The sequence below is a fragment of the Heterocephalus glaber genome, unplaced genomic scaffold (assembly GCF_053883595.1).
Source record: "Heterocephalus glaber isolate CG9 unplaced genomic scaffold, H.glaber_assembly_v1.0 deba00001553, whole genome shotgun sequence".
Classification (NCBI taxonomy): Eukaryota; Metazoa; Chordata; class Mammalia; order Rodentia; family Bathyergidae; genus Heterocephalus; species Heterocephalus glaber.
Window position 1 is genome coordinate 11,102,695 of NW_028258344.1, and position 27,962 is coordinate 11,130,656.

Sequence of the window (27,962 nt, forward strand, 5' to 3'; positions counted from 1 at the left end):
GTCTTTTAGCACCTGCTCTTTAACAGTGTCTCTCTCTCTCTCTCTTTCTCTCTTTTTACTCATTTTTTTGTTTGATGGTTTATTTATTGTGGCACTGAGCATTGAACTCAGGGTCTCCACACTGAGCTACATCCCCAGCCCTTTTTTATATTTTATTTTGAGACAGAGTCTCCCTAATTTGCCTGGGTAGGGCTCCTTCTGCCTTGGCCTCCTGGAGTGCTGGGATTGCAGGTATGCACCACCATAGCTGGCTAATATTATCTGTAAAACCTCAAATTTCTTTTTCTTTCTTTCTTTCTTTCTTTCTTTCTTTCTTTTTTAAAATTTGAGATGGATTACCCAAACTAGCCTTAAACCCTTGATCCTTCTGCCTCAGCATCCAGAGTAGCTGGGATTACAAGCACAAGCCACTACACCCAGCTCCAAGATTTCTTTGTAATAAACTGCTTGTTAGCCAGGAATGGTGGTATGCCTGCAATCGCAGCATTCTGGTAGGCTGAGGCAGGAGGATCACAAGTTTGAGCCCCACCTGGGCAAATTAGCAAGATTCTACCTCAAAATAAATAAAAAAGGACTGGAGATGTAGCTCAGTGTGAAGACACTGGCTTGAATCCCCAGTAACACAAAAATAAACAAACAAATAGCTACTAAACCAGATCACCCTAATTCAATACCTGATCAATTATCTTTTTTTAAAATGTAAGACCAGATGTTTAATTTAGTTTTGCTAAATTTCATCTTGTAGTTTGCAGTTCAACATTCTACTCCTTGAACATAATTTTGGATCTTTGCTTCTATTGTACTAGATACTCCTGAAAGTTTTCTATGATCTAAAAGTTTAATCACTGTGAAGATCATAAAATTTATAGACAATAGACACAAAGAAATCTTCTACCTAGCTTTTTAGTTGAAAATGAAACCTACTTGAACTTAAGCCAAAAGGAAATTTGTCAGATGGAGACAAGAACCTCATTGACTCCTAGATAAGAAGGACACTAGACCTGAGAGAAGCGAGGCGGAAATAGACAACACTTTCTCTCTTTCTTTCCTCTGCCTCTTTATGCTCCATCTCAATCCTCCCTCTTCTACCTCTCATTCCTCCCAACACTCCCCCACCCTCAATCTCTCCATCCTCCCCCTGGCCCTCACGAGTGTGTGTGTGACCATAGGCCCACCAAATGCGGGCCTTGGTGGAAGCATTAGCCCTCCCCACAGCTAAAACTTTTTACCATGGATTTGTCTTCAGGGCCCAGGCACCTTCCTGACCACCAGTCCTATGTACAGTATTTACAATATTTCTATTGGTTTCCCCTCAAATTTACCTCATATTCAGAGTTCACACCTTTTCTCTGGACTGAAACCAAAGCCCAATTTCAGTTTCCAGGAGGCTGCGGTTTGAGTTAGATGTCTGTCCTAGTCCAGTGAAATGTGGCCAAAGAGCCAAGTCCAGGCAGAACAAGCCAGAACCATCTTCTGTGGTGGGATGTAATTCTCAGAGAATGGGATATGACATTGATAATTACCTGATGAGTTAAAGCCCCAAATTTGTCTACTACAGAAATTGCAATGAACATCAGCTCCACATCTAAGATATGGATTAGGTCCACCCGCATGTGGAATAAGGACAAGACTTCACAGGTAAAAAAGAGTATAATTTAGTGGTTAAGTGTGTTAGCTTTGGAATCAAGCTAGGTGCTTTTTCCTAATTCTACCACAAACTATTTTAATCTAGGGACAGTTACTCATCTCTTTATGCCATTTTCTTACCTATCATGTAGCAAAAATAATAGCTAGTATCATTGGGCAGTTGTAGATATTAAATGAGATTATATATCAGACTACCTAGCTCATGGCAAGCATTCAATAAGGGGCAACTATTGTTATTAATATTATTACATCACCATTAGTATTATTTAGAAGTAAAGTGGTAATAGTGTATAAAAGGCAGTGGGTTTGACGTGATACATTTCAACTATAACCTTATGGAGAGAACCCAAAGAGAATACAGGGACAATATAGAGTCTGTATAGGCTATATTGAACAGTATATAACATGTATATGGTAATAAGATATATAAAATAATAAGTATATAGGATAAAGATATAGAATATATAAAATAATAAAAATATGATTATAACTGGGCTCCTGACTGTGGGGCACTGCCTGTTACATGTCTCTATGCACCTGAAGGGTAGTACAAGGAGACACTAAACGCATGATTCCAGAAATGTCAGCCTTGTCATACTGTGGCATGAGGCAAAAATGCTCTGAAGAAACAGTCCTTCTGTTTAAAATAGAAACTTTGAAGGAAGCCAAGTTAACACATGACAACTGAATATCCAGTTTGGGGGGCGGAGGATAAAGTCCTTTTATTTCTGAAATGAGGAGAATTAACTGGTATCAAAATTCACGTTTCCTTTTTGGTGAAATTCTCCAGCCAAGCTGGGTGCTAACCGAGTAGGCGATTTCACTTCACCGTCACTTCACAAAAGACTTCCAAATCCACTGCGGCAGACACTGAGAAGTAAAATGTTAAGTACATTCTAGCTGAGAGGAGACAGAAGCCTCCACACTCAATCAAAGGTTTGCAATAATAGGATTCATAAAAATTTAAAAAAAAAAAAAAAAAAAGCGGACAGATGGGATTAGAAAATGTTGCAGTGAAGACTGTGGAATGAGATGAGCTCACAGCCCAGAGCCCAGCCTGTCTTTTGTGGACCTACACAATGATCCGAGAGCCAGACTGGATTAGGAAACCTTGCAACTAGGGGTCCAGAGAGGGGCTGCGGCTTCCCAGGCACTTGAGGGGGAGAAGGTTGAAACGATGCATCAGATTTATAGCTGCAGTGATGAAAATATAGAAGTTTTCACCACCGTGATTCCTTCCAAAGGTGAGTACAATTGCCTTACGGCGGCATTTTATGCAGGAGGGTGAGGACCATCACGTGTCACTTTACTAGGGTGTACCCTCAGGTCCTGAGGTCTAATGGGTCCTCTGTTTTGATGATATCTGATTTCTTTTTTTCTGGAAAAAAAGGTACAAGGATAAACATCAATCATTCAGAAACAATCTATCAAGGGGAAAATGAGGGCAGTTGAACACTCCCTGTTCACTCAATTCAATACCGGCAACCCAACAGGCTGAATGACAGTGACAGCAAGTCATTGTTAAGGAAAACAGAAATGAAAACAAAATTCCCAGGGCAGCTAGACCGATTCTCTCATTTCCTCCAGTGATCAAGTGGGATCTAAGACATGAATCAGCTGGCTCCCAAGTATGATTTCTAACTATGCCATGAAATGTGAGAAATTCTCCCAGCAGTGGCCTAAACTCCAACGAGGCAGTTAAATAGTGCCCTGACCCTAGGCTGGTCCCCCCAGAAACCTGGGCTCACCTGACAAACCTGACCTGGTCCCAGCATCAGCAAAAGATGTGATGCCACGGGAACCTTGACTTTATAAGCCTGGGGTCCCCCAGTCTCAGTGTTAGGTCCCAGGGAAGGACTTTGTGAGAGGCTCACCAGATCCAAGTGTCCGGTTACAGGGCAATTTCCTCACCGCTCCAAAGCTGGCCCTCTCTCCGGCTGCCCCTGTGAGACCCTCACCCCCTGTTTTGCTGGCTGAGGTTTAGCCCCTTGGTCTCATTGTCAGACTTGAATGAAGTGGGCCGGGTGTTTGCTGGTGTTGTGACTCTACTCAAACAATTCCTTTCTTCCTTCTGTGTCAACCGCCGACAGGGCCATTGCTCAGGGGGGAAGGGCAAGATTCACCCTGGCCACAAAAAGCCCGCAAAACACAAATAAAGCTTTAGACATCTCCTGCCGGGCGAGAGAGAGAGAGAGAGAGAGAGAGAGAGAGAGAGAGAGAGAGAGAGGGAGGGAGAGAGAGAGAGAGAGTGAGATCTGCCCACATGTGGGAGTTGAAATTCTCTCTGGAGATTCAGAAAGTCATAGCTGGCCCTCTGACCAGTAGTTCCACTCTTGGGTAAATAATCTGGGGGAACTGTTACAAATGGATGCTAACAGTAGCAGTGATTCTAAGTAAAAAGACAAAACTGAGACTAATTTAAATGTCCATGAAGAGGGGAGTAGATAAAACATGGTCCCTTGGTGCCTTCATACTATGCATTACTCTACAGTACTCAACAGAGATGAACTAGATTTCTGTGGATGAGCATAGATGGATCATTCATTCAGTCAGTCATTTATGCAGGGCATCAAACACAGCGCTTCATGCATACTAGCCCAGCCCTCTACCACTGAATTATATCCTTAGCCCTATAAATGAATATTGAATGAGAAAAAGAAACAACAAAAACAGCTATGCAACAAATTACATATGTATGATAGCATTTCTATAAATTTGGAAATATAAAATAATAGTATATATTGTTTTTGGCTATATGTCTGCAGAAAAGTGTGAACACCAGCCAGAAAGATACAATTAGTGATCTCAGTAACCTAGGAGGACAGAAGTCAAATTTTAAAAGGTAGAAAGTACTTTACTTCTAATTTTTTATTTTTTATATGAGGAAAACACAAATTGGAAGCAAAGATGAAAATGCTAAATAAATCTGTTTTCTGTAATTTAAAACAATATTTAGCCAGGCATGGTGGCACATGCCTGTGATCCTAGCACTCCGGAGGCTGAGGCAGGAGGATCACTTCGAGTTTGAGTCCAGCCTTGGCTACATAGTGAGATCAAGGCCAGCCTGCACTGCATAGTGAGACCTTGTCACAAAAAACCAAAAATAAATAAATAAATAAATAAATAAACAGAAAATGTCAAGAGCAAAGTGATTGAGAGATGGCTGTCATTTCTGTCCTGTGTGATCTTTGACAGTGTACTTAACCTCTCTGGCCCTGAGTTTCCACTTCTGTAAAATGGAGAAACAGATATACCTCCCAGGGTTATTATATGGAATAAATGAGTTAATATATTAAGCCTCTAGAGCAGTAACTGGCAGGTAGTGAGCACATATTAAATACATCACCTGCCAAGTGCTATTTTTATTCTTCATTTGGAGCAATGAATATATTCAAAGATGAACATTTAATCTTGTATTCCTTTCTTGCCATTTTCATTCATGACTACATCCTGATAGTAAACCAAGTAAGTATTCATTGGTATTCACACATATTTCACTGCTCAGGAAGTTGTCCTCTAGAAAAGGGATGTTTGCAGTTTTGGGGTTGTTTTTTTTTTTTTTCCGGTACCAGGGATCGAACTCAGGTCCTTGCGCTTGCACAGCAGGCAGCAAAACCACTGAGCTAAATCCCCGGCCCTGTTTGCAGTTTTATATTGGATCAAAAGTGAGTGGAGGCCACCCTTTCCTTCTCTTTCTTTGTCTTCCTTGTCTTCTCCAAGCTTCAAGCATAGGGCTTTTGGTGAGAGAAGCTGATGCTGACAGGCCATTGCTGATGAGAGATGGATGGCCTTTCCTCACATCCCCACGTGCTCTAACTGCAGAAACATAAGTTGGCCTGGCTTTATCAGACCAGGGCTGTAGTCCTCCCTGAGGATCCCTTCCCCAAAACGCACAGCTTAGCCCATGATCATTAATATGCAGTAACCAAGCCTTTCCAAGTACTAGCTCAGCAGCAGGGCAATGTACCCTAGTGGTTGGGTGTGGGCTTTGTTCCACCACTGACTGAGTGACTCCTCTACTCTCTCAATATCCCCATCAATATGGTGGCATTAAGGAAGAGTATCTATCTCCATAATCTGTGAAATTAAAGGTAAGACAAATAAACCATCATCTCATAAAGCTCAATGTAAGCTATAATTATATCTGTTGTCTATTGAGTCCCTCTTTCCAATACTGTGTTGGTCTCCATCTAATATCTACATTTTTTTAACTGAGCCATCTTTTTTTTTTTTTTTTTTTTGGTACCAGGGATCAAACTCGGGTCCTTGCGCTTTCAAGGCAGGTGGCAGAACCACTGAGCTAAATCCCCGGCCCTAATATCTACGTTTTTTCAACTGAGCCATCTTACTGTCTCACAAAAATATGGCAGCAGCAAATATTATGGTGTTCCCTAAGTATTCCAAAGGCACAGGATAAAGTCTGTAACTGAAAACCTGTGTATTTTTACCTGCTAGAGAGAAAGAGGCCTTTAAGGAAAAGATTTCATAGACATACCTCGCAGTAAATAACAGCAATAACCAAAAAAAAAAAACAACTGTGGTTTTACTAAGAAATTGTACCAAAGGTTATTTCCTGAGGTACACTACAGTGGATTCAAATCTGGGGTAAGCATACCACACAGTACTGAAAATAATTCTTTGCGGGGAAAGGAACACTGGGGAGGGAGTGGTGAGGGGACTCAGAGAATAACAGGAGGAAATGGAGAACATTACAGGAAAAGAAATCCTAATGGAACACTGCAGTCTCTGGACATCATCACCTGTCCTCTCCTCCTGCTCTCATCTTGCAGGAAAACGATAACAACCATCATTATTTCATGGAAATTTCCTCCTTGTCCGGTTTGGGCAAGGCTTTTAGGAAGATTAGTTCATTTAATCCTTGGCACCGTCCGCTGATGTAAATGCCATTATTTATTATCCCTGTGTTACACAGGCGGAGTGTGAGGAGGCCTGAGGAGGGTAATTTGCCCATCACACACAGACAAGAGGTTCACACCCAAGGGGCTGGTGTGCGGCCCTGGCTCTTCACAGGCACACAGCCAGGTTTCACACTGCAGCGCCTTTGAAGAAGATAACAAGGGTGTCACTCGTTTGTCACTCATTTGATATGTGATAAGTCATTTCCATTCTAGGTAGGGCAGAGAAGTAGAGGGGTTTCACTTGCAGTAGTTCATCCTAGCAGAAATATGGAAAAATAGATGCTTGTATGTCTCCACGTACAATAAAATCCACTTCCAACAAGTACTTTTTTTTGTAAACTGGTTTCCTTAAATTTTCTAATCGTGGTAAAATATGTAGTATGCAGAATCGATCACTTTAACTGTACGGTTAATTCAATGTTGTACAGTCGGCACCACCATCCAACTCCAGAACTTTTTCATTACCTAAACTGAAGCGCTGTAGCCATTAAACTCCGGGCAACCTTCTCTTCCTTGAGATGGGGGACAAGGTTTCACTATGTTGTCCAGGATAACTTTGAACCCATAGCTCCAGTGATCCTTCTGCCTCAGCCTGCCCAGTAGCTGGGGTTATAGGCACACAACGGCACACCCATCTGACACCATTGGAAATAACTCCCAATTCCCCTACCCTCTGGTGACTAGTATCTACTTTCCATCTCTGACTACTCTAGGATTCTCCTGTAAGTGGAAGTGTATATGTTCTTTTGTATCTCACTTTATTTCACCTAGTTCAACGTTTTCAAGCTTCATTCATGGGTAGCATTGTATCAGAATTTTATTCCTTTTCATGGCTGAGTAATAATCTATTGTATGACTATTCCACAATTTGTTTGTGCATTCATCTGTTGATGGGCATTTGGGTTGTTTTAGCTAATGTGATTGATGTTGCTATGAACTTTGGTATACTGAAACCAAGTAACATCTTAAATTACAGTGGGACCCTGCCTCTTCTCCGCATCCCCTCCTCTATGCACCTACCCTGTTCCAGGTCTAAACTTCTTAGTGATTTTTACTGTAGCTATGTCAGCCTACAGGCATTTTCTAAAAACTATTTACCTCTCTTTGCAGTGACCAGCCCAGCCAGGAGAAGAGTCAAAAGTTCTCAACACCTCTTGACTAAGAATGTAAGGACACTTTGGTTTATTTTAATTCCATAGACTGACCTTCATTCATTACAAAAGCATAGTGGCTTTACTCTCTCTCTCTCTCCCTTCCTAACAAGGAGGATTTTCTATGCCGTATGTGGCTGCTACTGCACTTTGTTCTCTATTTAACCAAAATAGCTGACAAATGTCCACCACATAACCCTGAAATGGCTCCTTTCTACTCTGCCATCTTTCCCAAGCACAGAGGGTAAACCTTACTTTGCATACACTTTTTTTTCTTGTTTAAACAGAATCATGGATGTAGTATCCCTAACCTAAGTGCTCTCCTATGGTCGGCATTTGTAATGTTCCATTTTTCACTATTATAAATAGCACAGACATGAACTTATTTGTACATAATTCTATTTGGCTTTATTACTTGGTACACAGGACTCACAGAAGAATCAACAGGTAAAAGGATATGAACAGTTTTATTCATCCATCTATCCAGCCATCCATACATCAAATATTTGTATTCCTATCGCTTCTCGGCCTTTTGGCTAAGATCAAGTGTAAATATTTGTAGTCCTACTGTGAGAAAAACTATGATAAATGTAGAGAACATAAGAGTGATTTTTTAAAAAATGGTTTCTGCTTACATTTTTACCACATACTGCCAGAAATTCTGAACAATTTTGAGGCTTCCGGCCATGCCTTTCCATCCACCTCCAAACATACATAATACCTTAATTTACATGTCTTTAGAGTCTACAATGCTATGCATTTCTCAATCTGTATACATACTTCTTCATGTGAAAACTTTTAATGTATCTTTACACTTTGTTTTTAAAAGGAAACTAATCATTTCCTCTTGGTTATACCGAAGTTTGTATTTCTATCACAAATTTTTATAGAATACCATGGTTTTCTTTCAAAGTATCTCACTTTTTAAAAGCCATTAAATTTTTTTTTAATATCCTGGGAACAAGATGGGATTTTACTTGTCTTTATATACATTTTTATGCTTTTAATTCCAAAAGTATTGTGTCTCTTATAAAATTTTAAACATCAAAAGATACAAAATATAAAACCATAAAATCCTAAGAAGCTGTAGAACAGAGCGATTAGATACACAGACTTTAGGGTTAATCTGCCTGCATTTAAATCCCCGTTCCATCAATTTCTAGTTAAATGAGTCTTGAGCAAGTTGCCTAACCATTTTGGGACTCAACTTGTTTACCATTAAAATGAGGATATCAAGAGCATATACCTCAAGAATCATGGGAAGGAACAAATGATTTAATATATGGAAAGTATTTAGTTGAGAGACTGACACATATTAAGCATTCAATATACATTGCTGTTTTTTAAGTAAAAAATTTCCCAAATACTATAGTTATGCTTTGTTGTCTGATAATATACTGTTTTGCAAATTGCTTTTTTCACTTAATAAATCTTGAACATGTTTCCATGCCAATTAATGCATATAGATCTACTTCATTCTTGGTAGCTGTATAGTATTCCAATGTGTGAATGTACAATTATTTATGGACCCAAACCAAATCTGGAGTATTTTAGATTCATTATTTAACCAAATCATCAATAAATGGGGTTTCTCCATTTTTTCTATTAAGACAATTCAACAAGAAATATTCTTGAAAACATTTTAATGTTCTTATACACATGTTTGAGAATGTGAAATGCTGGACCAGAGGATACAAACACTGAAAAAAAAAAATTACAGCTTCTGATCGAGTTGAAAGAAGTGGGAAAAAAAACCTATAGCCATTGCCACATTTCTAGCAACTATGTTTAAAAGTATCTTTTCCACAATAGTCAAGCCAATACTCTATGGTATCAGTGTGTCAAACTTTAAAAATCTGATAAGTGAAAATACCTTATTGCTTTAATTTGTATTTCTTAATATTTAATGTGATTTTTGTCTTTTCACAGATGTGCTGATCATTTCAATATTCTTTTACCTACAGGTTTCTATTTTGCCTATTTTTCTGTCAATTGTATACTCTTTGTGAGGACTTTTGAGAACATTTTATATGATGAGAAAGAGAAGGGCTTTTAATTGATGGAAAGTTTAACTGTATGGCATGAGATTCTGGTCTAGCTTATGGATCCTGAAAACTTAAGCACAAAGTCCAGAAGGAAAACGTTGTTCCTGGCCTTCAAGGAACAGTAAGTTAGGTGTTGCCAAAAACAGAAAGGGAAAATACTTGTAACTACTTTAGACTTTAAAAAAAACTTTCAACAGAGATCCTTCTCTTCATATACTCACTCTTCCTCCTGATGGGATGGTCTTTTACAAATGGGGAAAGTGAATCCCAAAAAGGAAAGGCTTGTTTGGCTCATTCCCTCAGGCAACTAGCTCTTGGCTTTCTTTTGCTTCCCTTTCCACCTTTTCTAGCTTGGTGGTCTGTAAACCATTGTGACTGGTTATCTTGCCCGGGAAAAGGCATTTTATTTTGCAGGTGTACCAATATTTACAACTTTCTTTGGCTGAAATTCTTATTTGTATCTCTTCTAACCTCTTGGGCTACCATATGAATGGATGTCAGTTTCCTTTCTTTACAAATGTTTCTCCTTTCCGAGTTATCTTTAATGTCAGGATTTCCTTTCTCTACGACATTTCTTCCCATCCTAGGGCACAGCACACTTCTCTAAACAATCTCTCCTATTTATTTATTTATTCATTCATTCTTTTCTTTCCTTCCTTCCTTTCTTTTTTTCTCTTTGTTACTTAGGCTATTTTATTGATGTCCTGATCATTCTGATGTCCACTGATATCATAGGAGTAGCTCAAGGGAATAAGCTTAGACAAAGGAGTGGATCAGTTAAGTCTTTGACATAATGGTGCCACTTCTACTGTGATTCAAGGCCTCTTCACATAAGCAGAATAGCTGTCATCAGGAAATTCAATTGCAAATGTCACACTGTCCCCAAATTTTAAGCTAAGTGGGGGAGGGATTTGTGTGGGGATCTCCTGGTCTTTTGAAATGTGCTGAGCAATCAATTGCACTTGAAAATTCTTGTCTGGATATAATTCTGTGGGATTTACAAAGAGCATTCACTTAGGAGGCATGAAGCAATGCTTCACATTTGCTATTTCCCTTACAGCAATATCATCTTAATTAAAACCCACAGCACCTCTTGACCTCAGTTTCCCTATGTATAAAATTAGAGAATTGGGTTAAAACATTTCTCTGGATCCCTTCAACCCTGGATTATGATGGTTCTCCACCATCTAGGTCTTGGTTGTTTTTCTAATTCAATAGCAGCTGTCTAGGCTGGCAAATAAACAGGATTTAGGTTCAAGATGTCAGAGGGTAGAGTCTTGGGCTATGTGTTAACCTGCATCTTCATTCTTCCTGTCCCTGACCTAAGACCAGCAGGGAAGCATCAATTCACTGTAGTAAGATTTGTTGCTCTGGGGCCGGGGATTTAGCTCAGTGGTTCCAGCGCCTGCCTGGAAAGTGCAAGGTGCCGAGTTCAATCCCCAGTACCAAAAAAAAATTTGTTGCTCTGGTATATTCTCCTACTTCAGTAGATGGTTTGCTGACCTTGGAAAGGAAAATTCCAGCATTAAACTCTTGTCTTTTCTTCCACCTCTCCTTAACATCTCTCACTCCCACCCCAGCTCTCCTGTCTTACCACTCGACTCAGGCTGCAATGAGCCTCTCCTCCAACCACTTTGTTCTAAGACCTCCCAGCATCAAACCCAGACGGTGTCCCATGTACCAGAAAATAAATCTTACTGCCAGGCACCTGGTGTGGGCACCCTTCGGGTACTGTGGAGAAAACCCTAAGAAGTGGTGACCCGAGAAATAGCTGGTCTCCTCCCCACCCCCAAGGAAGCCTCCTCCACCCACCAAGCTGCCCAGTGGGTCAGCTGATGCTTCCCCACTCTCTCCCTCCTTATTCTCCCGCCCCAAAGTGCAGGGAAAGGACTGCAGAGGTGGTATTTCTTGTTCCTGAAAGGGAACATTTGCTCCTTTTCAGAGGAGGAAATGCTGAAAGGCAGTGGTGTCTTCCCATGGATTCCCTAGGCTTTCACATCCTGCCTTCTCTCTCTTTCTATGATGGATGCAAAAACACCATACCAGTCCTCACCCCTCCTCTCTTGGAGGAATGCTGACAGTATGATCATAACATCAGGAGTAGTTATGATAAAAGTCAATGGCAAAAGCTGGGCGTGGTGGTGCACTCCTGGCCTAGGGTGAACAGGTGCATGAAAGGCTTGCTAGAGACCCAATGAATTCATCATCTTCTGCAGTGACCAGAGCAGGTGAAAGTGATTTTCAGGGCTAATGATGAATCCTAAATGCTCCTGAATTATTCTCAGCTCTCCCCCAAAGGTAGAGGATACATGAATCTAAGTCCCAAAATGGACCTCTCAGGAGTGAATTTCCTAACCCATCTATGGCCAAATTTGACATATGTTAATTTTATAATCAAAGGACAATTTGGGGTAAGCTGCGGCAAAAAGTGACAGCTTCTTTTATTTTCCTCTTCAGGAGATATAAAAATTTGACCTTCAAAAGACTTAAAACTACTCTTAAATGCTGTAAATATATGAAGAAAGAGAGAAGGGTGTGCTATTAAAATCTCTACTAATGACGGGCATTTACTATGCCTCAGTCCAGCAAGACTAGGCATGAATATCCCCTTTCCACATAACTACCAAGTATCAAAACTGGGATTTGAACTCAGGTCAGCCTGACCCCAAATAGAATTATCTTCTTCCTTAATAATCTGATAAGAGAAAAAAACAATTATTGTTTTAATTTGCACTTAATTATTAATGTTATTCGGCATCTTGTGATATTTACTAGCCATTTTTAGTTCTAGCCATTTTTATTATCAATTGCCAGGTCATATTTTCTGCCTCATTTTTCTATTTTTTTTCAACTTTATTGAGTGTGTAAGGGTTTTATGAACATAGGGGTAATTCCCTACTATATGTAACAAATGTTAGAGTGAGCTATATCCTACCTGTAAACATGCAGCTCTGAGCTAGCTGGTATTCATTTCCAAAAATGAACAGAGATCCATTTCCCCCAGTGACCTGAGGTTTATTCCAACAATATTTAGTATTAAAGACTCAGTGTTCTCCCACGGAGTTAAAATACCATACTCCTATCATACTTTTTAAAAACCATTCATTTTTGCTTCAGGAACCCCTCTAAGCTTATATGTTGACAATTGGCTGTGCCAAAGGCTGGGCTCTAAGTACTGAGAACATACACCTCATTGACACATAGTGAGCCCAGGATCTGCCACAGACATGGTCTTGGGGGACAGCTGTGGAAGGAAAGAACAAGCAAAGGGCAGATGCAAATCTCAGCAAAGCTGCTACACTGTAGAATATTGGAGGTTCTAACGAGCTTCAAGGAGGAAGGACATTCAGCATGAATGACCCCAGTGTACTGGATGTGGATAAAATATGCAGGATCTGAGCCCAGACTGCTAAGATTCCTTTCATGACTCCCCAGATTAAGATAAAATGACTGATGTTGTTTGTCTCAAATTTTCACATTTAAATTATTTCAGTGACTTCGGGCCCTTCAGTCCCTCTATGAGTCCCTTGGGGGCACTGGTTTTAGAAACACACACATGAACACACACACACACACACACAGATACCAAAATTCACAATGCTCAAGTCCCTTATGTAGAATGGTGTTATATTTGCATATAACAGACACATCTTTCTATTACCCTAAACCATCTCTAAATTACTTGCATTACCAAAAGCAATGAAATGCTAGGTAAACGGTTGTTATACTGTATAGTTCAGACAGTAACAACAAGAAACAAGTCTGTACATGTTCAGTGTAGACATAATACTTTTCTAAATATTTTCCACCTGCCACTGGAAAATATTTCCACAGATAAAAAGGGGAGCTACCTGTATTTCCATTACAGTTTTTAAGGTCCATTCTGGTGGACATGGAGGGCACTTCCCCCTTACAGAACTTTCCAAAATAAGCGCTCAGCAGGCGATCATCATGAGAAGGCTCCCTCCCTTCAGCACTGTGCTCTGGCTTACCTAGATTTCCACTTACCCAACCATCCAGGGAGGAAATTCATCTCCCAGCTACACCCTTATCCTAGCAGACTGCATCTTGAAGGAAACAGCACTTGGGAGCCCCTGCTGCTCCAATTTGGGAATCATTTGGGCCGAGTCTTCTCTTTAGGTCTTCCCTTCACCAGCACATCCAAAAAGCTGTTCTTGGCATGATCAGGGTTGTTGTCCACTTAACTATAAAGACAGCAGACCCCAGTTTTCAGGATCATTCTCATTTGAAATAGCCTTGAGAGCCCATGAAGCAGCGGAGCAACCCAGGGGACTGCTGTCGAGGAATCCCCTAGAACCTTCATTTGCTTGCACCATGACACTAATTGGCAGGCCGAAAGTGAAATACAACAGTCAACCATTTCTGGCAGGTTTTCTACCCAAGTTTTCTCGCTGTTCCTAGCAGTCACAGGAGTAAGGACGTCTACCTAAATCCCTTCTCAACCCAAGATCCATCTGCAAAGCTTTACCCCGGGGCGTGGGGTGAGGGGGGATCCTGAATTCCCGGGACAAGGAGAAATTGACTGTCCTTCCTTGGCTTGGCAGGTGGTTATCGAGTCAGACCTGTACCCGCCACGGCCCCTGGAGCTGCTGCCTCACCGCACCGACCGCTGGGACACTGGCGACGCCCGCAGGTTTGGCCGGGTCCAGAACGCACGGCCACCCAGAGCGCATCCCGCCAAAACCCCCACCAGACCTGGTACGTGAGCCCTGGCCCCACCTGGTCCCCGATCCTCCCTGGGCGCAGTGACCCCCTGAGAGCCAGTTCCCCGCCCGCGACAGCACAACCCGGTAAGGGCTGCCTCCTGGTTGTGTTTCCAGAGGGCTGTGCAGTCCTCTTAGAGGCCTCAGTCACTCCAGGTGAGTAAGCACCTGCGCTTTCCCCAGGTAAATACTGTTCGCACCACGGCATCGCCTACCTACAAAACTCTGGCTTCTCCATGTGTGTAAAGACGCGCTGTCCACCCTCTTGCTGCGCAGGGAGCCAGGCTGTACTCAGAAGATGTAAATCACGATGCTCTAGGAAAGAGAAAACCATGGCCTTCGATGTGAAGGAAGATCGTGTTATTTATCTTACAAGTTGCATGTAATAGTCCAGGCTCTTCCTAAACTACCGTCTTAAAGTCTTACCATTCTAAATTTGAATGATTTAATCTATAGAAAGAATTCAGGAGCCAATCTGTTTTCGAAACCTGGAAACATTATAGTTTTATCTTGGATGCTACCTTTTTAAAATGGCTTCCACCCCTAGCATTGAAACAGAAATCTGCCTCCAGCCCACTGAAGTCTCTGGTGGTATTTTGCCTTTGTTAGATTTTTGTTATCCCCACAACCCAGAGTTATTCATATTTTAACTCCAAAAATATATGAGTCCAGGGTGTCCTTAAATCTTTGGGGTGTTAACAATTTTGTATTTTGCAAGAACTGAAATAAGACTCCATTGAGCATATTCCTTCACCCACCTTTTTTTCCTACCCAACGAAGCCCCTTTTTTGTTTGTTTTTGTCCTGTTTTCCCCATGTTTTTGGTTTTTTTTTTTTTCATTTTCCCCATTCTTGGGTGCCAGAAAAGATCTCTGAGGTTTCTTTGGTCACTAAGAACCTGATCCTGTTTATGATCCTATGTATAAAAACACACAAAACTATCTTCTGTAGTTAAATGATTACACGTACGTATACATGTACACTGAAAGCATTAGGAAGACCACAATCTGCCTTGCAAATTAAGAGAAGATAGATTTTTTTTTTTTTTGCATCTATGTATAGGTGAGTGGGTGGGTGCATGGGTATGGAAAGAGAAAAAGAAGCAGAATATCTCTCTTTGCTACAGAATCACAGTGAATTTAGAACCATGTTTCTCAGATTTTTGTGTGCAAAAGACATTACCTAGGAATCTTGTTTTTATGGAGACTCTAATGGACTAGATGGGCCCCTATGTTTTATATTTCTAATGGGCTCCCAGATGCTACTGCTCTGGCAATAACAGATTGAGGAGCAAGGATTTAAGGATGATCTAACACAGCGATTCTCAAAGTAGGGTCTTGGGAGCAGCAGCAGCACCTGGAGATTTGTTGGAAATGTGAATTTTATTGAATCATAAGCCCAGTGTTAAGATACATCAATTCATGTTCCAACACTCATCCTCACCTCCGTGATTTTCATCCATACTGGAGGTGGAGACCCTGACCTATTGCAGCTGCTCTTTGCCAATTTAGGAAAGAGGAAACTGAAGCCATAGAAATTTTTGACCTACCCAATGTCATACCACTCACTTGTTAGCCACAAAGCCAAAATGAAACTTTAGGACCCCTGATTCCCTAGCCAGTGACACTTCCCCAGAGAAAAAGGCTTCTCAATTGTCTAATTTTAGGGCCATCTTTGTGCCTGTTTGTGGCAGCTTGGACTGCCGAAGTAACTCTTCTATACTGAAAGATAAGAGCAGTAAGTTATGAAATGGAGAGACTGTGCCGAACACATGATAGCCAGCTTGTGGAAGGATGTGCCAGGCAGGTTTAAAAAAAACCACTGAGCTGGGCATTGATTCAATTTATTCAGCTCCCCCAATCTTATAGATGCCAGAAAAGGTAGGAAGGAGCATTTCTGAGCCAAAGCCAGACCCTGGTGCTCTCCAGGGAAAAGCTAGGCACTAGCTCATGGTTTTCAAGCCTCTCCTCCCCTGTCAGAAAGCTGTATGTCTCTGTGGATCTCAGATCTGGGGACATGCTTTATTTCTGGGCCATAGGAGAAGGCTCCTGGTTCTGGTAGCTTTCTTGCATGGGAGAGAGATGAGGAATCTTTGGCATTGCTGAAGGCAGTGACCTGGCTGAGAAACTGTCACTTTGAGGCCTCATGTGCCTGGAAAGGGGACAGTTCCTACCTCTTAGGCCTGGGAAATGACTCCCTATAGGACTTCTTCCCTGAGATGACAATAGAGCCCTCAAAACCAATTTGTTCCAATGAGCTGAAAGTTCATTTCTTAGCTGAGCCACTGTCCATCACTGCAGCAAGTCTTGGGATCTCTTTCCTAGTACCTCCATGTCCTCCACACCCCTTCACACAGTAAACACTGACAGTGCCAACATCTAAGTATTTCTCATCTCACCCTCTTTGTACCTGCCTTGGGCTGCCCAGGTTCAGACTGCCCGCCCCTCAACTATGCAGAGAACATTGTTGACAATAGTCTTCTTCCTCTGCAAGGCTGCCAGAGTGGTCCCTCTAAACAGAAATCTGCCTCCCATCATCCCCTTCCTTTAAGCACCATGTCCCCTCTCTCACCTGCACTCCAGGCCATACTGACTTCTGCTACCCCTGTCCTCACCATTCTCAGAACAACCCTGAGTTGCAGTGCACTGTGATTCTGTAACTGCTCCATTATATTCTGCTACCCTGGATCTTGGCAGAGCCTTTTTTTTCTGCATTTTGCTCTCCCTGGGTCACTTTACCTTCTCTCAGGCTGGGATAGGGAATCCATTGGTCAAACTGCCCCAGGCCAGCAAGACCACCAAAGAGGTCCATTTACTACTAAATAATCCTTGTCTGGCTTCATTATAATTTTTATGTATCTCTAACACCTTAGTCTCCCCAAGTAGAAAGTGCAAACTACTATGATATTTACCTCTTAGAGTTGTGTTAAGAATTAAATTAGATATAGTCATCCTTCAGTATCCATGGGGGACTGGTTCCAGGACCCCTCTCAGATGCCAAAATCTATGATGCCCAAGTTTCTTCTATAAAATGACATGGCACTTGCACATAACCTAATCACGTCCTCCCATCTACTTTAAATCATCTCTAGGCTTTTAATACCTAATACAATGTAAAGGCCATGTTAGTCATTATTATACTGTATTGCTCAGGGAATAATGACAGGAAAAGATGTCTGTACGTGTTCAGTACATACAGTTTTTTCAAATGTTTTCAATCTTCAGTTGATTGAATCCACAGATGCAGAACCAGTAGATACAGAGGACCAACTGAAATTAGGTGATTTATGCTCAGCACAGTGCCTGTCATACAGACTCAAAAATATGACCTGCTTTTATTACTTCTGCCAGGGCATCATTCATTATAGTTTGATCTTGGTAATCTTAAAAGAAGAACCCTTCAGATTAATTAAATGTAGTAGATATATTTGAGCAAAATAAAACAAAAATGATTTAGAAATTAGGGAGTGCCCAAAACAATAACAAGTTTAGGGGATTCCAAACAATAACACGATCAGATAGTATGTATAGGAAAATAGACAGAAGGTATAGAAACAACTTAACTGGCCAGAGCCTAGCCAACAGCTAGTTCATTTGTTACTGGTTAACTAGTTAATTGTTTCCATCTAATCAGTTAAGTAGCCACAGGGTCTCCTGAAACCAGTCAAAGCTCAGTTACTGCAATTTTAGCTCCATATTGGTTTGGTCTGTTGGCCTCAATGCAGGTACGCAGTCTAAATCGACGGCCTCTCACAAAATTTTATTTAACAGTAGTGTTATAATTTTTTTCTCTTTATTAGCACTGAGATGTTTTCCTCAGTGTGTGTGGCGGGGGGGGGGCGGTGCACAGTTCTACACACTGCAGTGTATGAGGTGAAGCTTGTCCTGGAACATCTGCCTAAAGAGAGTTTTATGTTGAATGCTGGCTATCTCATTTCAACTGGCTACCTCACCTAAAAATCTGAGTCCTTAGAAGCTGCAGAGGTAGAAATTACTCAGAAGTAGGTTGGGGTATCAAGAATAAAGGCATTAGAAAGCAGTTTCTTTACACACACTTCTCATGTAGCCAATGTCTTGGGATCCTGATCTGATAAATTCCGATCTTTCCACTTCACGGCCTACACTTCCCCATAGCAGACACTTTCCCAACTCACTTCCAGAGGGGCATCCAGTACTCCTCTACATAACTGGTCCCAGCTAAAAAGACTTAACTCCTGATAACCTCTGTAACCTCTTGTGACCTGAGGTCTTGGGAAGGAGGAATTTAGGGGACATTTTCTGAGTACTCACAGTGCTCAATGTATCCACGTGTGATCTTTTAAAACTGATCTTCATTTTTAGAGCAGTTTTAGGTTCACAGCAAAATTGGGCTGAAGGTACACAGATTTCCCTTATGTTTCCCTCATACCTCCACACTTACACAGCTTCCTCCACTATCAACATTCCTTTCCAGAGTGATACTGTTGACACAGTTAATGAACCTGCATTGACACCCTGATCCCATGTACACCTTGTACACCCCCTGGAACTTAGCAGTTACCATTGCCTGACTCTATTGCCTGGCTTTGCTGCTTGGTACAAAGGCCCCAAGAAATTACTTTCTGAGAATGATTAGCAAACAAGATAAGTGATGCAGAACCAGAAGGAGGCAGAACTCAGAGTACCACTGAGTAATATTGCCTCTGTTCAATTTCACAGTGGGGATTTCTGAACCCAAAACATCAAATCTGTGTGGAAATCGAGCATACGGAAAATCACTGGTAAGTAAGATAAGTTTGATTAGTTGTATCTGGTATGTTTTTAACTTCTCTCTATGTCTGTTTCTCCAGTACCATAAAGAGAGACTAAGTGTCCTTTGCACCAGGCTGAGGATTATTAGAAAAGCATAACTTCATCTAAACCTAATTACCTCCCAAAGGCCCCACTTCCTAATACCATCACATTGGGGGTTTGAGCATTAACACATGTGTTTGAGGAGCACATAAACATTCCATCCATTGCTATTAATCATCTCAGGGCAAGGACAACTCTGAGAGCTTCTACTACAGGCCAGGTTCTTTGCTCCTAACAGCTATCAATCAACCCTGCTTTGTGCTTTTGTAACACATCATTGATGCTTTCTCTTTCTTGCCAGAAATTCAGCTTTTAGGTATACAGAAACTGTGAACAACAGGACATCTCATTCATGGGGAAAAGAACTGGTTTCTGGCATAGGCCCTGCCAGACGAGAATGCCTAATTCCCTGGTGCTGCTCTGGAGTAAAGAGACGTAAGATCCTCAAGCACCATGAAAACACAAAACACTAGTATCTTAGGCAGCTCGGGCTTCTGTAACAAAATTACATAGGCTCAGGGACTAAAACAACATCTTCTCAGTTCTGGAAGTTGGGAAGTCTAAGATCAAAGTAGATTGATTCAGTGTCTCACATAGGCTCTCTTACCAGCTTGCAGGTAGCTGACTTTTTGCTGTGTATTCACATGGCCTTTCCTCTGGGAATGCATGAACATAGAAATCTCTGACATATCTTTTTCTTCTTATAAGGGCCATCACAAGCACTCTACCCTCATGACTTCATCTAAACCTTACTACCTCCCAAAGGCCCCACTTCCCAATACCATCACACTGGGAGTTTGAGCTTCAACATACGTGTTTGGGGAGTACATAAACATTCCATCCATTACTACTGGTCATCTCAGGACAGGGACACCTCTGAGTGCTTCTACTACAGGTCAGGTTCTCTGGAAACAAACTCTGGGACTTGAGGTTTGAGGTACAAAATGTATGTTAAGGACTAACACCAGTGACCAGACTGGGGAGACAGGCAATTGAACCATAATGTAGGCCCAACACTTCCTGGTGGGGATCTCTGGGGACAGTTGCCTATCCAGGGCCATTTGAGCTGAGCCAAAATGGCTTTGTATTTCCTCCTCATTCCTTCACAGCTTGTGGGCTGCCTTGGGAAGAATGTGACCTTGGGCGAGATGGCCCCTCTGCAGCTGAGGCACACTTCACAGAGCTAAGCGCCTTCAGCTACCCACCCTCCCATAGCTGGGCAGCCTGCCTTTCCCTGAAGATGGATCAGGTGACACATCTCCAGATCTGTTTTCTCCACCATCTTCTGGGCATGAATGTTAGGCACCCTCTTGCCTCAAAAGGTCAGCAGTGGTGGAGATGATGTCAGCTCAGATGTCCTGGGCCCTTTCAGTGTCCACTGTCAAAATGTCTGGATGGTGCAATGTGAAATGTAGAAAAGACCCAGAAGTTGTCTTGGCCAGCTCCTCATCCTTATGAAACAAATTGGACAGAAAGGCTAGTGCTTCCCTCCTGGTCTGGGCAGGAAATCTAATCCAGTGATCTCATTTAGACTATTAATAAAACCACACACAGAGTGTGGAATGGGAGGGCCCTTCCCTAACCTTGTACTCAAGGAACTCGGGATGGCTGGGAAACAGAGAGGTCAAAAGACTGTGCCCACTCAGCTCAAACAGATGTCTTGGCTAAACCAAAGACAAAGGTTAAGGGGAAGAGAGCGTCTCATGGCCTTGGATTAACCTGCACCCCTAACCTCCACCCCTGTGCCACCTGTAGGTGAGGCCCACATCTTGTCCTTGACAGAGAGGCATCTGCAGCAGGAGTCCAGAAAACTGGACTGGTGTGGATGTGGTCACAAAGAGAAGGCAATAATAATGAAGAAGAGGAAGAGGCAGTGTTTCCTTTAGGCCTGGAAACAGACTGTGTCCTGCAGCTCATCAAAGTTTTATTATCCTGGGGCAGGAAAGCAATCCAGAGCTCACACACCTAAGTCTGGTTCAGTGCTGACACGAATTTGAGATGGAACTAAAGAAAGGGAAAATGAATGAGGACAACCCTCCACGGCCCCTCACCTCCAGCGAAGGAGCCCTGGAGTATAGTCACCTGACCATTGGCACCACGGGGAAGGGAGTGCTTGGGAGAGGCCACAAGGTGGCACAGTAACTCTGCCCACAACCTTTGGCCTCCTCAGGGGAGGAGGTACTAAATAATGGTGCCCTTGACCTGGAATTTCCCAGTGATTTCAGGAATGTATTGAAGTGAAGCCTTTGATGGGGTTTGGGAAAGAAGAACAAAGCACACATGTGTCCATTGACTGAGTAACCTCTGGACTTAGCCCTGGTTAAGCCATCAGTTAATTTTCAATGTAATACCTGCTCCTTGAGTACTTACCACTTCCTTTGGGAAGGCAGAGGAGGGCTACTACATGGGTTAAGTCCCACACTCTTCCACCTCATCTTTCTGGAACCAAAAGACTAGACAAACATATTAAACAAGTAGAGAACAAAGACAGAATGAGGGAGGGGCTGTCCCATAGCCACATAGTGGTCTGGGGTCACAGAAACAGAGGAAGATCTCCAACATGGGCCACGGGCCTCAGGGAAGGCTTTCTGGAGACAGTGCAGAGTTGTGGGTAAGTATGAGGAAAAGCAGGGCCAAGCCCACCAGTGGATCTACTGACACGGGGAATAACAGACAGCTGAGCTGCATAGATAAGGTAGACTCCCGTGCTGCAGAATCTTGAAGAGCAGGCTGCAAGGTTGGCCTCAGTCTGTCCTGCGGTAGGAGACTTAGTGATGCTAGAGTCCAAGAAGGGAATGGGAAATGTAGCAGGTCTAGTCAGAAATAAGGACATGTCGGGTGACCGTTCCTTGAGTCCTACAGGGGGTCAAGTAGAAAAGCTGGCACTAGTGTGGGCACCCTGTTCAAAGCAAGGATCTGCAGGACTTGACAACTGGACCCAGATGCTGGAGTTGGAAGGGTAACAGTTCTCATGTAAGAGTAGCATTCTCTCAGTATCTTTAAGCCAGTGATTCTCATAGTGGGGTCCCAGGATGGGCAGCACCTGGAACCTTGTTAGCAATGCAAATGCTCAGGCCCCATCAGACCTGCTGTGTCAGATACTGGGTGGGGTCCAGCACTGTTCCCACAAGACCTCTCAGGGGCGTCTGATGCCCACTGAAGAGTGAGGTCTATTGCCCAGGTTTTTGGTGATCAGTTCAGTCATTCTCCTTTCAAATGGCTCTAATCAGTACCAGGGTAGGAATGTGGACATCCTGAGTTCCTTCCCCCTTCCTCCCAACACAGATTCCTCCTGTGGCCCGGATCTCAGTGAAAGCTCCAGCCGCAGTAGAGGTAGCAGCCACAGGCTCAGAGAATGGAGCTATTCTGGGGAGAGGGTAAGTACCGTGTCCCTATATCCAACACCTGCCTTGTTTCCCATGCTGTGCTGACCCTGCCACGGAAGAGCAACAGGTGGCCTGGTTTCCAAACTCAAGACGCTAAAACAAAACCCATGCCAGCTGCAAATTACCCTGTAATGAGGGTCATAATGCCGGGTCTGAGGAGCGCCTCATCAACTGTTTCCTGAGGATTAAGCTGAAATGTTTTTCATGGTTTCCACTTCATTAACCCCATTCTTTAGGCTTGGAAAAAAATATCATTTGGGAGGATTTTAGTTATTAGATGAATGTCATCACCAGCCATATTCAGAACCTCCAATTTATGTGGTGTCAGACATTTCAAACCAAGCTATAACCCAAATATGCATGTTAATTCTGGCCCAGAGCCAGCAGCTAGGACAGCAGGAGTTTCCCCAACACCCCCTCACTGCCTTCAGACAATAAGACAGTAGTAACGTGCAATTCAACATGAACTTTTATGACCTGCTCTACTGCCCACCACACTACATAGCAGCCAGGTGGTTTAGGGGATGATAAAGGGTGTAAACTCTCACTCATCTGCTTTCTATCCTGACACTGCCACCAACTCAGACTTCAAAGAAGTTTTTTAGTCCTCCACATCTCATCTACTTTAAAACAAATAGAAAAATAAGAAAGAGAAGAGTACTCATCTTGAGAGGTTTTTGTGAGAATTGAATGAAACCATGTTTAGAGACCTTAGCTTAAACTATTGTTAACATTTTTCAGGAAATTTAGCCGAGTAGTTAGGAAGCTGTGTGCTTAAGAAAGTGTTCAATGCACATAGGAAAAGCCACAGGCTAATATATCATCTTAGTCCATTTTCTGTTGCTAATGACACAATACCACAGAGTTATAAGGAAGAGGTTTACTTGGCTCACAGTCAGCTCTGATCCAATGTTGAGGGGTGTATCTGATGATGCCAGCAGAAAGGCAGAGTCCTAGGGCACAGCGTATCACATGGTGATGAACAGGGAGCATATGAGAGCTAGCTGAACTGTCTTTTATAACCAACCCATTTTCAAGGTAACCCATTAATCCATTATTTGCATGAATGGTTCATAGGGAAGAGCCCTATATACCTCTTAAAGATCCCACCTGATCCCACCTCTTAATATCTCATAATAAGGATTATATTTCAACATGAGTTGGAGGAGACAAGCTATATTCAAATCATAGCAAATACCAATGCATGGGGCGCACATCCAACACTCTAGGAGTCGGAGTTGAAGAGAGCACAATGGAATACTTCTGGATGACAGAAATTCACCTGGAAAGAAGTACAAAAACCAAGCCACAAGGGCCAGGGATTTAGCTCAAGGTGCCACTCCTGCCTCATAAGCACGAGGCCCTGAGTTTGATCCCCGGTACCCCCCCTCAAAAAAAAAGGCCACATGTCGTTCAATACATTGGGACTTAATTGGAGAAAAGGTTGTTTTTTTTTTTAAATCATTTGGCTTCTTTGAGGTTCCAGTAGCAAATTACTCTTAGTACCAATAGCTGACTCCTTGCATAGATCAGCAAAACTTCACTGTGCCTTGACAGACTTGACAGAGACTAATCTTTCAGGTTCACACGGCTGATTGCAGAGGATTCTCAATGGCCCCTTTCTGTCTGAGCTCAGTCAATTTGTTCCTGGATCCTGGATGTTGAAAAGAAAATAAGATCATTTTTTTCACCTTAAAATAGCACATGGGGGGAATAAATGAACATTTATGGATGGTCTACAATGTACCAGATGTTTTATTATCTCATTTTCCTCTTCACAAAAGCCCTAGGTATTAGATGAAAGCATCTGCATGTTATGCAAGAGGAAACAAGCTGGTGACGATTAAGTCACTTGCCTGAAGTTACCCAGTAAGCAAAGAGCAGAATTCTACACCAGAGCTTGTGCTCTTTCAGTGGCTGATCCTTTGGGGTATCTGCTCTTTCTGGCAAGATTGCTCACACGAAAGTGGGAGTGGTGAGAAAGTAGAGGTTTAAGCAAGGCCAGACCTAGAAAAGGGAGCCAGGAACAGGACTCGAAATCCCATGAACCACAATGCCCAGGGTCACCACCTTCCTTTACCCCATGGGAAGCTCCCCTAGGGGACATTTCTGTATGGGTCCCCACAGTGAGCCTCCAGCTATGCAGAGCTTGATCACAGGACAGAGATGCAGAAGAGGACAGAGAATTCTGCCTACTCACTTTAAAGGCAAAACTTAGTCTGGCTCAGCAAAGTGACCACCATCCCCACCTGCCCCTGGCTTTTCTTTAGATCCAGACACCTCAAGAAGATGGCTGAAGAGTATCCAACCCTTCCCCAGGGAGCAGAGGCCTCCCTCCCACTGACAGGCAGTGCTTCCTGTGGTGTCCCCAGTATCCTCCGGAAAATGTGGACCAGGCACAAGAAAAAATCAGAATATGTGGGAGCCACCAACAGCGCCTTTGAGGCTGACTAAAGATGACCCTTCTCATGTTCCTTACATTGGCCAAGGTTCACAGGACAAGGGAGGAAAGAAATCTGAAGACTGGGACTGAGCCATACTCACCTCTCCTGGCAGCTGGTCCAAATGCATCATCTTCCCTCCCCAGGAAGTCACTCTGGTTTAGGGCACAGGACAGAAACGTGCCTGGAAGGCAAAAGAAAACTGTTCCTTAGAACTGCTGAAGTCACTGGTCTGAAAGTCACTTTGGGAGGTCATAAAGTTTATATCCCTATCTTTAGACAAAACTATGTACTAAAATCAAACTTTCCCAGCCTGTCTGTTTTAACAAAATGTAAGATTTCTGGTGTAAAAGCTTAACATTTGAAGGACTGGGGATTTATCTCAGTGGCGCCATGCCTGCCTCCCAAGCGCAAGGTCCTGAGTTTGATCCCCAGTACCACAAAAAAAAAAAAAAAAAAAAAAAAAGCTTAACATTTGAGTCACTTGTAAACCCAGTGATTCTCTCTATTGCCATTTCATGTTTATTTCACCTTCACCTTGGTGAGGTACAATTTTTAAGCATTATGTACTTACTTAATAGATCTGTTTACTTGAAAGTATAATCAAGATCAATTTTGATGATCATTTGGCATGATTGCATGAATTCTATATTCTTTTACGTGCAGTTTTTCTATAGAAAAACATTAAAAGTTAAATGTTAATGTTTTCTGACATGGCATAATCTAGTGAAACAAATAATACCTTGCTTTTGTACAATAATTTTAACTTTTGAAAGTGATTTCCCATCCATTATCTCCTCTTATAATCACAAAAACCCCGATGAAGAAAGTACAGTTATCCCCCAATCGACAGATGGGGGATATGAGGCATACAGAGATTATGTCTCTAGTAGTAGAACTGGTACTAGGAACTAGTCAGTTACGTGACCAGTTAATGGAACTAGTCGTCAGCTCCTCAACTTCTCTCTAGCAGACTCCCTTCTCTGCTTACTCTAGCAACTGATTTGAAGAAGTTTATAAATGGTGGGTTATGTCTCAGGGGGCAACTTTTGAAGGGAAGAATCTAATAAAGTTGGAACAAGTAAGTGCTTTGAATAAAATACATAATTCATTAGATTGAACCAGAAGAAATTGCCATTTCTATAGATCAGAAACAACTGAATATTCATTTCAAATGGTTCAACCTAATATATGATAATTTCCTTCTTTTAGTAAAAATGTCATTATCAATTTCATTTCAACATCAGTAGCCTTAAAATCATTATATTAATAATGGTAATAATATCTATCACTTATTAAATGCCTACTGTGTGCCAGGTGTGACACTGGGCACCTTGCATAAATTGTCCTAATATTCCTAACTGGTCTGAGTTAGGTAGCCTTACCAGCTTCATACCTTGACACCAATTTAAGGAGGTTAAATGATTAGTGGGAAGGCACCTAAGTTATGTGGACTTCAGGCTTCAATGTCTGTGTTATATCTACTCCTTCACACAAAATTGTTCAGAACATAGAGAAGAACTTAAGTTAGTGAAGAATGGTCATCTCAAATACTGGAGCTAATGGATTGGAAGAGACTACTTGGAGTGTTTTGTGAAGAAGAAATCTGAGATGGAAGAGTGCAATTATTAATGAGTAATGCCTGCCTGTGGTGGGGATTAGTGAAACAGAACTTGTATATTTGGCATCTGTGGCCTGAAATCTGCCCTCAGAAGGCTTGTTTTCTAATTAAGAGGTTTAAATTAATTCAACCTACATAATGAAACTAGAAATTTCCATTAAAGTAAGATTTAGCCTAAGATTGTACTGCAAGTTGCCGTCTCTCGGTATACAGTAGAGTATGATGACCATTCTTGTTCTCAGACTCAAATGGTATTCCTGACTGCTGCTCTGTGGCCATGTCTTGCCTTCTCCTCTCTCTAGGTTTCCTGTTTCTGCATCTGCAGATGAACTGTAAGAAGGCATGGGGATGTATAAGGGCCCTGGACTTCAGGCTTTCACCTTGATAATACCTACTCTTTATCACTCTTTTAGACTCTGAGCACCTGATGTTATTATCCAAAAATGATTTGGAGACTGGCATCGAGTGCTTGTTCAGTGACCGGCTAGACCCACTGAACTGTCATCATCTTAAACAGGTGAGAGGGTAGAGTCTAGAGCTAAGCTAGGGAGACAACAGGCAGCCTATACCAGACCTCACAGAGTCTCCTACAACTATTTATTTTAACTTATTTAACTTGTTATTGATATCTTTTATTTTTATGTAGCAACTGGAGCTTTATGTAGGATGGAACAAACTTATTTATTTTAACTTAAATATTCCATGGTGAAGTGTTTGCCTTGTACAAAACATTTTATTTAGCTCATTCAAATAAAAATAAAGTCTGTTTTGTGTGTGACATTAATAAAGCGCTGAAAAAGTATGTCTGAGGCTCCCTCATTGAATAAGAGAAAAGATTTTCACAAAGGGAAAGAATTGTGCATCTGGATATCATTGCCTCTGGAAATGAGAGACATGGTAAGAGAATTCAGCGTGTTCTTTCCATCCTAAATCAATGTCTGGTTTTGATATTACAAGTGCTGCCCAGCAGTTAACACCAGGGCCTCTACTAACAGGCCCCAGGCTGGACTACCTAGCCTCCCAGAGATTGCTCGCCTCCCTTCTGATGTGACCCCTCCATCCCTACCACAAACCTCAGAGAGCCCAGTGGCCACCCGCAGCTTGCTGGCCTCTCACTCCTGATGAAGGAAGATCTTCCTGTGTGCCCACCTAGTGTTCAGCCTCACTGGAGACTGCCTCCGTGACTCACGTCACAGT

At 42.2% G+C, this 27,962-nt stretch overlaps 1 protein-coding gene and 1 pseudogene across 1 annotated transcript; both read left to right on the forward strand.

The window, feature by feature from the left end:
- Nucleotides 1-2,366: 2,366 nt before the first annotated feature.
- Nucleotides 2,367-27,567, forward strand: Vxn (vexin). Its single transcript, XM_004842106.4, has 6 exons — nucleotides 2,367-2,891; nucleotides 7,677-7,732; nucleotides 14,328-14,481; nucleotides 19,183-19,244; nucleotides 22,603-22,694; nucleotides 24,974-27,567. The coding sequence occupies exons 1-6, from the start codon at nucleotides 2,825-2,827 to the stop codon at nucleotides 25,155-25,157; spliced, it is 615 nt and encodes a 204-aa protein (XP_004842163.1). The 5' UTR covers nucleotides 2,367-2,824; the 3' UTR covers nucleotides 25,158-27,567.
- On the forward strand, nucleotides 8,234-8,392 carry LOC147824135 (U2 spliceosomal RNA; annotated as a pseudogene).
- Nucleotides 27,568-27,962: the final 395 nt, after the last annotated feature.